Raw genomic sequence first — 10,845 nt, 5'->3', positions numbered from 1 at the left:
TTGGGGTGAACAGGTTCATAGTCACTTAACCCTTTCACCACCATGGTTTGTCCCACACCCATTGTAATCAATGGTGAGTGCGGACATGTTTACAGGGGTAATCAATCACATTTACAGCAGTATGTCCGACTCATTTGTCACATAGTTGTCACAGGACTCCCAAACACTTTTTCAAATTTTTTTCTGTCTGCAATCATACCATACTTCAGTGTGTAGTACAGAGTGTTATCAGAACTGTAGGTTTTGAACTTTTTCAAAACTTCTCCCGGCTGGTCCCCCACTTCTGCTAATGGCTGTACCTCCGATACAGGTACAAAGAAATTATGTCTTCTCCCCCAGAAAGTGAGGTGAGACACACGCAGCGTATCGCATTTCTTATTGACAGCCATGATACCAATAATCCTCCTAAGATAGTAACTCATTGCGTAGAGTAAAACTGTCGCTAGCACAGCCAGGGAAACTGAATAAATAAATGTATCCTTGGTGATAATGCCTTGGTTACACAGAATTGCTAATGGTGGCAGAGCAACTACTGTGATCGCCGTCTGTGCAATTTTCACGCGAGAGAAACTCCGCAAAGCTCGTATAAAGGGCAGCCTGTATATTACAGTGTACTCTGGATCTATGGGAGTTGGTGTTGTATTTGCATATCCCCGGGATCCAATTTGCAATGTTGAAATGTCTGGGATCTTCTTCTTAGCAGTTTGCAGTCCTTCTACCTGCAGTACACACTTGTGAAACCATGAACACTGAACAGGTCTTGATGACTTCCAAAACGTCCATCTCCCAGCTTGAGAGCTAACGGAAGGCCCTATGGATGAGAACCCTCTTTTCACTGTTACTTTGAATGGCAAAAAACACGCCCAGTAGCCTCGGTAAATCATAATGAAGAGTGATGCAATCGTTCTGTCAATCTGCAGAATCAATAAAAATTTCATTGTGTAACTTTTGATGAAATGGTAAAGAAACAGGTACTTCTAAAAGGGAAAAACTTGCTACTTGTATAATATTATAATTAATTTTGTTCTATAAAACAAGCACATTTTCTCATTATCCTTCGTAAAGCATATAAAAACACACAGTATTAGCCAAGCCAACACATGGCATTGAAAACAATATGCAATGCTATTGTTGAAGAATAAATTCTAGTCAGGACCAGAATAGCGCTGATCGCAAATGACGTCACTGTTCTCTTCATTAATATGCATAAATAAACATTTCTCCGCATTTTCCGCATAAACGACGAAAATAAAACCTGCGAGTGTTAGAATGGCTATTTAGCGTCACAATTATTCGTATGAATTGATGACTGAGACTACAAGCTGCAACAACAGCCGCGCATACAACAACAAAGTTTGTCCGAATTTCAGCATATTTGTCCGAAAGTCGCGCGCGTGCAGCTATATTTAGTAACAAATCTGAAATCGCGATCAACGCTATTCAGTTGTCAAACAGAACATTTATACTGTTACACACACAGGCCATGTTGACAATTGTAAATTATTCATTTCATCAAGATTTTGGGAAATTGAACAAGAAACTGTGTTTTACAAACGCAATGCAGTTTGATGATAACTGATGTCACGAATTTTAACCCACAATTTTTTTTAACCCACAAGTTTATGCATGGTGCATGACTGTGTATGGCGCCCTCAACTCTCTCACACACAGTGAGTCCAGTGCCATGCCATTGCGTACAGAGGTGAAATCAGTAGGTACGATTGCTACGATCCACACGTAACCATAAAGAACATCGCTCCGAGCGCCTGAGCCCTGGATCGTCATGTCACTTGGCAGTGACTGAATAAGTAGTAATAATACCAGTAGAGATGGAGATGCGACTGGAGCATGGATGGATGTCTCTTTTTGCTTTTTTACAAATTACACCCGTTGGTGTAGTACTTTTTCATAAAATATGAAAGTAAAAATAAACTCATTATCTACGGTGTTTTGATCGTCTGATTAATGCACTATGTTTGTATGTCACTGTAGGCCGAAAAGGGCAACGTTACGTACCTTTCGTACGGCCTTTCCTTTTCCCTGGCCAGGTTTACACATGGAAATTTACCTCCATGGTTTACATGACCCAACAGAGCGTGACCCCAAAGGAAATGACCCGAGCCTCGCTTTCAAAACAATAAGGACTCGCTTTGACGTTTTAACTTGCCCTGAGCTGAACTGCAGACACCACTGTCCAGCTGTCTATCAGTCTTATCACCCGCATCATATCTCATCGCGGAATTACATAAACGCCTCATTGCTGAGCTTACTATTCGCTCCGTCAACACACTCACGATATCAAAAGTAAACACCTCTTACAGGAACGAGAAAACTCAATATTCGCAGGTGATGTAAGTGTTCTCGTGTAGTTTATGCCCTTCGAAAATGTAAACATCAGTCAGTTCTGAACAGCTGACTTCCATAAACAGTTGCCCTGGAATCATCCCGAACTACAATATGCATCAAGCATTTAATCACCATTGTTTCTTCTTTTATTTCCACCCCATACATTTACATTTAAAGGTTTACGTGAATAAGATTTCCAGCTGTTGCCGACCCCTCCTCCCCCCCCCCCCCCGCCCCAGCCTTTCTAGCCGACAGAGTACGAGTGTTCCATGCCACCGACTTCAAGATATCTTGGTCAAACCCTTTCTTGTGCCAGAAGGCATCAAAATGGACGCCGAACAGAAGAGAGACGAAGAGTCAGCCGAAGTTCAACTTGAAGATTTATCAAAGCTAACCACCGTACCCATATCGAAGATACAAGATGCAAAAAGGCGAATTAAGGGCACGGCTGTCCGTACTCCTTTGGTCGCCCTAAATGAGAGTGACACTTCCAGTCGCAAGGTAAATTAATGTGCTAATTTTGTGTTTCAAGGAAGCGTACGTCCGTGCTTATAATCAACAGACGCTTGACAGTTGGTCCCTCAATGAACCGAGACACAGAGAGACAGTGGACTTTTTTTACCTCCATGGCAAGGCTTGTGTCAAGACCCTCAAACACAAGCCCCACACCTGGGGTATATGAACACAGCCACCTCACCCATTCGGTAATTCAGACTTTGACCTAGGTTTGTACAACTTTTGTGCCTGCCATTTTGCAGCGCTGCTCGGAAGTCACAGAGATCATGTGTCAATATGCTCTGCTAAATTTTGCACGTTTCGTCCACATTTTTCAGACCTGGTTTGAAGAGGAGGTTCCCAGACACTTCGCACCAAAACAACCTCATACTAAAACACCTTCGCCCAAAACCATTTTGCCCCTAAAACAACACCAGTTCGCCCATAACTTATCGCCAACCGGTAAAGTTTTAAGCTTATATCCTACCACTGCCCTTGAAATTTTTATCACCTTTCTATCATCCCAGGTCTGAAATCTTGAGAAAATGATGACATCATGCAATTCCGCGCACAGCATCTGAGTTGCAGCATGTAGTAGTTTGCGTTTTTTCTTTTTACTTTGTTATACCGTTTGTGGTTTCATGCAAGAATAAATGGTTCATGGTAGCCAAAATGTCTGACACATTAATGCTTCCAAGATGTAGGTAAAAACAACTCAGCATACATCGTAGTATCGTTGTTTTAGGACGAGTTGGTAGTATAATGATGGCATTATACTGGGGCGAAGTGGTTTTTAGTATGAGATGGTCCTTGGGTGAAGTGGCGTTGGATGAAGTAGTACTTGGGATGAGGTGGTTTCGGTGCGAAAAGGTTTTGGGGCGAAGTTGTGTGGGCAAACTGGTCTTGGTGCGAAATGTCTGGACCCCCCAAAGAGGAGTGGGTCATATATCTATTGACTGAATGCATTGCCACCATGAAAGGTGTACATAAAGGCTTACCTGTCTATAAGAGTAAAGGAATATAACAATGTGAATTTACAGGTTTACGCGTTTCAATATAGTGATACTTTGCAATTTGTTATTCCTAATAGGAAGCAGACAAATAAGGGAATAGAGCACACACACACACTCACACACCTGTTCTTCCAGGAATGGATTTGATCATATCTCTTTCATGTGCGTGTGATCTCCAAATGTTAGGTCAGAGTTCAACAGTTTGTCACCGTTTATCAACAGCAAAACGTGTTAGGTCATTCAAGCTGAACTGGTTCCCAGGATTTGATATATTTAAACACATATCTTCTCTGAAGTAACTGCGTGAGTTGCAAATTAATCAATCATAGTCTTTGCCTCCTTTGAACCCTCTGGTAGTGCAGTAACACTTGTCTTTATCCTATGCATAAATGGCAGACCATTTCTTCTTTGTAGAATGCACCTCTAGGACAGATATTCAGACTCTCAAACTTTTACAATTCTTTTCTGATTTACCATTTGTTGGGGTTCATTTTAAAACAGTTGTTTTAAGAAAACTTTTTACTGTCTTAGTTTTTTCAAAAAATCGAAAATTTTATTTTTCTCCAAAGAGTTAACATAGGGATGGCGGCCATTTTGAATTTCAAATGGCAGTAAATCTTGGGTAATTTGTTTCTCTAGTGCCAAAATTTGCAGGGTGACCCCCCCCCCCCCAATTTTTATTCTTGTCTTTGAAAGACAATGGTTGAAAGATTCCTTGAGGAAAATTCAGGCAAAAGTGTAAGTCTTTCAATTTTGAGGCGCATACTGCCTTAAGAGTCTGTGAGTGTCCATTGTCAGAAATATACAATTCCTACTGCAAACGTAACTTCAGAAGTCCCATCTTCCTTATAATTTACTGAACTTTACATGTGGTCTCTGTAGTGGAAGAAATGGCTTATGTAAAGGCATTGTAGAATTCTGACTTCGCGAAAATTAATTTGGCACAAGTTTTAAAGCAAGTTTGCAGCAGCTACTTTCAGATGAATGTCTTTTGCAAATCATGTAAGATTTGAGTTGCCTTGTTTTGCCCCACTGATACCGGTCCCCATTACAGGTTGTCAGAATTATACTCAAAATGCAAGAGAGAAGTAAAGATTGCACTATTCCAGACAGCATACATAAATGACAAATACTGCTATTTTGTCCAATATTTTGTTGGACTATCTTGTCTATTGTTTATCAAGATGAAGAACAACATATGAAAATCTTGACTACTTTTATAGGTGTCCAATTTTAAATTTGTCCTTGAAAATTCATTTCAGATATACCTAAAGCTTGAGAATCTGCAGCCGATTGGTTCGTTTAAATTGCGAGGTGCCTACAATGCCATGCAGTGCCTTCCGCAAGAACAGCTGTGCAGGGAGGGCGTGTATACTTCAAGTGCGGGAAATTTCGCCCAAGGACTATCCTGGAGTGCGAAAGAAATGAACGTAAGGTGTTCCGTCATAGTGCCAGAATCAGCTCCGAGGACAAAGTTGGATGCCATACAGAGGCACGGAGGAGGCCAAGTGAATATCCAACAGGTGCCATACGATGCCTGGTGGCAAGTCATGTGTCAACACTCCTATCCCGGAATGAAAGGCATATTTGTGCATCCAGTTTCCAATGTCAATGTCATTGCAGGTTGTAATCCAGCCCTCCTTTAAAATAATAATGTCAAGTCACAAATATACTTTCCATCATACATGTATATCAGATTAATGTAGTATGCAACTTGAAAGTGAAAGACGTAAATTTTTGCTCAAATATTACTCAGTGAATTTTAATTTTCAACCATTCTCTTACCAAATCAGAAAAAAGAGGGTCACTCTGCAAAGTTTGCTGCTAGAGACATAAATTATCTAACATTTTACTGATATTTGAAATTCAAAATGGCCCCCATCCCTGTGTTAACTGTATGGGGAAAAAATAAAATTTTCGATTTTCGAAAACTATATGACAAGTTTGCCTACTGAAGAGCTTTAAAATGTCCCCATGTGTGGTAGATGAGAAAAGAATTGTAAAAGTTTGAGAGTCAGAATATCTGTCCCCAAGGTGCGTTCTACCGTAATCAGTTTGCTGTGAAGTTGCCAGTTGTATCATGAAGCATCTGCAAACACGACTGCTGCTACATTTTGGTTTGTGCCAATTGTGTTTTTTTTACATCTGGTATAGCGAATAGGACAAGACAAAAATGACACATGTACAAAATCATTATTGAAAGTTACAAAAGTATACATTTCTACTTTAGAAACAATGGCAATGTCTTGATCATTGGCCTGATATGTGTTACATTTTAACAAAGAGTTCTTTGTCAGGGAAAACCTAATTCTTTCCTAAACTATGTCATTTCTTGGTCTTTTTTCAAAGATTTTATTGATGAAAAGTTTGCCATTTGCAATGATAATACTAAAATGTTCAAATTCTTTAAATTTCCATGGAGAGTCCCTTTTATCATGACAGACTTTGAATTAGAGAGTTTATCTAAAGAGTAAAATATGCTGGCCAATGCTGGTACTTCTAAATAATTTTTCATGCACATCATGGGTGTCAACAGTCTCATTGATATTTCTGTTAAACACTGGTTTATGCCCCTCACCAATGCCATACGTAACAGGTAGGAGCTACATTTTAGATGTGGAAAAACAGATAGCATTTCTAAAATTGTATGATCTCCCGGCATACACTTGGGAAAGGAATAAACTCCACTAATGATTCAGTGGTAAAAATAAAAAACATTTTTGTGACTGAAGTACTCTCAACTTTTAAAGCAAAACGTTTAGTGAGAATTACAGTGAATAGGAAAGATCATATTTTACTTTATCTTATTAATATAATGTTGTCATAGTAATGCTGATCTGCATCAAAATTACAATTACAATTTAATCACAAATAGAGCAATTTAACCTCAGCTGTTCAACCCAAATTCCTGTAAACAGATCAACATCAATAGCAATTAGTTTAGGCAAAATCATTTATGCATAAAATATGATTTTTCTGTGCTTTTTTGAAAGGAAATGGAACAATCGGACTTGAAATACTGGAAGACTTACCAGATGTTGACGCTGTTATTATTCCGTACGGAGGGGGTGGTCTGAGCTCTGGAATAGCATCTGCTATTAAAGCAACTAAGCCCAGTGTGAAAATATATGCCTGTGAAGTAGATACAGCTGCTCCTCTCTCTGCATCCCTTGTTGCCGGGCAACCATCAAGCTTTGCATACTCTCCTAGTTTTGTAGATGGAATGGGATCAAAGTGTATTCTTCCTGAGATGTGGACTCTGGTCTCAAGTTTGATCGATGACTCCCTGGTTGTTTCGGTGCCGAAAGTTGCCGAGGCTGTAAAGTTTCTGATGGAGAGAAATCGCATCATCGCCGAGGGTGCAGGGGCTGCACCAGTGGCAGCAGCCCGAGCTGGTCTCGCTGGTGATGGCAATATTGTGTGTGTTGTGTCTGGCGGCAATATTGATAATGATAAACTTATGTCAATTTTGCAAGGTCAAGTACCATGATGAAAGTAAAGTCAACAATCTATCTACCAAGTGATCCATTCAAGTGAAATTGAACATTTCATGATTTTAGAAGCACATAAACTTTGAAATGTGTCCACAAATGATGTAATACTATTTGCTGATGTTAACTTTTCTAGACTGTGATGTCAGTCTCAGTACCAATGTAATTATACATATAAACATAGGTAAGATGTATTAAAATATTATGTACCACTCAATTGACAGTGTACTTTTTGCAACAAATTAGATTTTACAGCCTTTCCACCACCACTGCCTTCCATTTCCCAGTGTTGCTATCCAACTATGCTCTACAAAACAGTTTGATTGTTGCAAACTTTGGTTATGGACGAGTTCAAAGATGAATTGCATAATGAAGAAAAGGTCAAAAATTATTTTTTAAAGTGTGTCATCTTTTTGTCATAGTCCAATATTTAGTGTCACTCTTGAAAAGAGAAGCTCTCTTACCAAAATGTCAAAAGGGACACCTCTGATCAAGGTGAATGAGTAAGTTGTGCTGCATTCAAATATTGGCTGTTTGTTAGTTTTGTCTGGTAAATCACATTTTCAGACTGTAACCAGCCATTGATCATGTATTAATGCTAATACCTTAGTAATATTTAAAATGCTTAAGTTTTCATTTTTTAACTTGATGTAAATTTTGGTTATTTTCTAATTTTCCCCGGGAGTGTTCACTACAATCTTACTCAGCTATAAAATTGATTTTCTCTCTTTGCAGTTCCCCATAGGGAAAGTGAATTCACGTCAATTTTACACAGACAGAATTGTTGCTACGAAGGGAAATCAGTTACCATATATTTCTTGGAACAGAAGGCTAGTAATATTTGAAACGAATCTTGAATTTACTACTAAATCAACCAAAAAGCATGCCTTGGTTCTCGAATTTGAGTTGTTGAAGTTTTCGAAAGAATGTATGCATTGTGACACAAGAGGGCGTAAGTCATATGTTCTCATATTCTCTGCTCAAAATGGCCCGACACGTTGGTTTGGTTCCCGAGTTTCAGTCGTTTCGGACATCGTGTTGATGAAGTAAACGAGGGCAGTCACGGTCTTCTTTACTGTCGCGAGAGAAATACTTGGTTGGTTAAGGTGAAAAAGAAAGTAATAAAATACCATAGACCCTAAAAAAGATAAAGTCTGTGAAAATATATGATACTTCCGAATGGAAGGATTTTCGAACATTTCATCGAGGGAGTCGGGGCTCGACTAAGTCTCTAATACAGACACTCAGGCGACTGTGGTCTCCAAGACAAATTAAAGCACACAGATATAGTTTTTCTACTTTTTAATGGTAACATGAACTTCTTCATATATAAGTTGTACCAATTGTGGCAAGACAGGAGAAAAAAGAAATGCTGTGTCAGATTACTGTAGTCAACTCAAAAACAAATATTCTCGTGCCTTATTTTCAGTTACCTGTTCTGTCGTAGTGTGTATTATCTAGAACATACATTATTTGAACTGGTGAAAGTTGATGTGTCGTAAAATAAAATTGCACAACTGCGACAGCTTGTACCAGCCCGAATAACCCCAGTACTAGCGGCGGCTCCACCGGGTACTTTATGACTTTCGTATACATAACAGCTGCAAGCCGATTTGTAAAGTTCCGAGCTCCGGTCGCGAGTCGCGCACACTCCGTATGCGCACGGCGTATTCTTTGCCAGGTCTAGACCTTCCTCACAGAAAAAGACAAATTAGCTTTTTATCCGCACGAGTCGTAACAGACGACAGAGCTTGTAATACATCCCGTGTTTTCGCACAAAACTGATGGCAAAGCTTTGGCATGCGTTGCAATGCTCAAAGCTTCTGCAGCCTTGGATCTACGTACTTGTGCCGCTCCGGCCGCAACAGCCGTTGTGGCGTGCCAAACTGCGTGGATAAAAAAACCAAGAACCCGCCAGATCCGGTCGCTAGACTGCGACCAAAGAAATCATTTATAACAAAATTTAAAAATCAAGGAACCATCGTATCGACAGTTCGTTTAACTCGTATATGATTACAGCTCGAACACCGTGAATGCATTTGGATCTGTGCGAGCGAAGCATACACATCATACTTTTTCGACTCTTTGGACGGTTTTATCAAACAGGTCACGGCGGCCGCTGTTCGCCGGCCTTTGTTTGAGGCGCGCGGCGTTTACCGCTTGTGTATTGACCCCGATTCATTTAAATCATGGCTCTGCAGTGAGCATCATGACAAATAGCTCATTACATTATTCAATAAACTTTAGAAATCTTTATTTTTTTCATTGTGTATGTATATGTATATGAAGAGAGAGAGAGAGAGAGAGAGAGAGAGAGAGAGAGAGAGAGAGAGAGAGAGAGAGAGAGATGTATGTGACGATCAAAAGCTTGTAATTATTTTACGTCCGGTTCTTATCTTTCCTCCCAAAGGAGAAAGGATAGTTGTGAAATTAATTTTCACTTCTTACGAAAATATATTTAAAAATATTAAAACAAAAACTCCAAAAAACCCGCCCCATACGATACCAGTAAATATGTGAGGTGTATAAAATGATGGAAGATAAGATCATACACACACACACACATATATATATATATATAATATATATATATATATATATATATATATATATATATATATATATATATATATATATATATATATATATATATATATGACAGGATAGGTCAAGCAGCACCAACTCTAGGACACAGTGTTCTTCACTACAAACTAAATTTTATTGTCCGACGTTTCGTGGGCTTAATCCCACTTCATCAGGGTTAAAACTGAAATAAACGGATAACAGACTATAAAGCATGTGAAAGAAAATACAGGAAGCTAAAAAATTGAAACGAACTTGAAAAGCGAAACTCTAAAAAAAGTACTTTTAGTGGTAACTGGACCTCGGACTCAACACGAGGATCTATACTACACAAAGAGTTGTGGAACAACACAAGACTGTACTCACTTGTTGACTGTCAAGATGGAAATGACACTGAACCAACCAGAGCAGAGGTTGAAATGCATTGGGTGATTGACACCTACAAGCTGATTTGCATATATTGAATGCGATGTACATCACATGCAGACGTAAGAAATGTGCAATACGGTGTACAATACAAATGAACCAACAATGTCTTAGAAAGTGGAGAGACAGCTGTAGGAAAACCAACCGGTACTGAAATATTTAAGCCAGGAGAAAATAGAACTCTACTGAAGTGCATGAAAATTTCACCATCAAAATAAAAAACTAGTAAAAGTACAGGGTAAAATTCAATGTCAATAATCTAAAAAAGATGTAAAAGTCTTAAATAATAATGATCACCATCAAAAATAAAAAGTGGTAAAAATACAGGGTAAAATTCAATGTCAATACTTAAGAGATGTAAATGTGTTGAAAAACAAATTTGATAAAAAATGTGATAAAAATAAATTTATCACATATATATATATATATATATATATATATATATATATATATATATATATATATACATATATGTATACATGTATTACATA

General features: G+C 38.6%; 1 protein-coding gene across 3 annotated transcripts; it reads left to right on the top strand.

Moving 5' to 3' along the window:
• Positions 1–2,137: 2,137 nt before the first annotated feature.
• Positions 2,138–7,562, top strand: LOC139121143 (L-threonine ammonia-lyase-like). Of its 3 annotated transcripts, none has more exons than XM_070685811.1 (4): positions 2,138–2,346; positions 2,524–2,847; positions 5,117–5,477; positions 6,848–7,562. In XM_070685811.1, the coding sequence occupies exons 2-4, from the start codon at positions 2,674–2,676 to the stop codon at positions 7,342–7,344; spliced, it is 1,032 nt and encodes a 343-aa protein (XP_070541912.1). In that variant the 5' UTR covers positions 2,138–2,346; positions 2,524–2,673; the 3' UTR covers positions 7,345–7,562. The 3 variants fall into 3 exon arrangements, with proteins under 3 accessions (XP_070541912.1, XP_070541913.1, XP_070541911.1); XM_070685812.1 differs by having other exon boundaries at positions 2,138–2,351; positions 2,663–2,847; XM_070685810.1 differs by having other exon boundaries at positions 2,138–2,351.
• The last annotated feature ends 3,283 nt before the right edge of the window (positions 7,563–10,845 follow it).

Source organism: Ptychodera flava, chromosome 21 (genome assembly GCF_041260155.1).
Source record: "Ptychodera flava strain L36383 chromosome 21, AS_Pfla_20210202, whole genome shotgun sequence".
NCBI lineage: Eukaryota > Metazoa > Hemichordata > Enteropneusta > Ptychoderidae > Ptychodera > Ptychodera flava.
This window is presented reverse-complemented; position numbering and strand designations above follow the sequence as displayed.

What these genes read in the sequence shown, in the direction of transcription:
- LOC139121143 (XM_070685811.1), top strand. Translation starts at nt 2,674, where the DNA reads ATGGACGCCGAACAGAAGAGAGACGAAGAGTCAGCCGAAGTTCAACTT. An exon ending in GTGACACTTCCAGTCGCAAG is followed by an intron (nt 2,848 to 5,116) that starts GTAAATTAATGT and finishes AATTCATTTCAG; the next exon opens with ATATACCTAAAGCTTGAGAA. An exon ending in CAATGTCAATGTCATTGCAG is followed by an intron (nt 5,478 to 6,847) that starts GTTGTAATCCAG and finishes CTTTTTTGAAAG; the next exon opens with GAAATGGAACAATCGGACTT.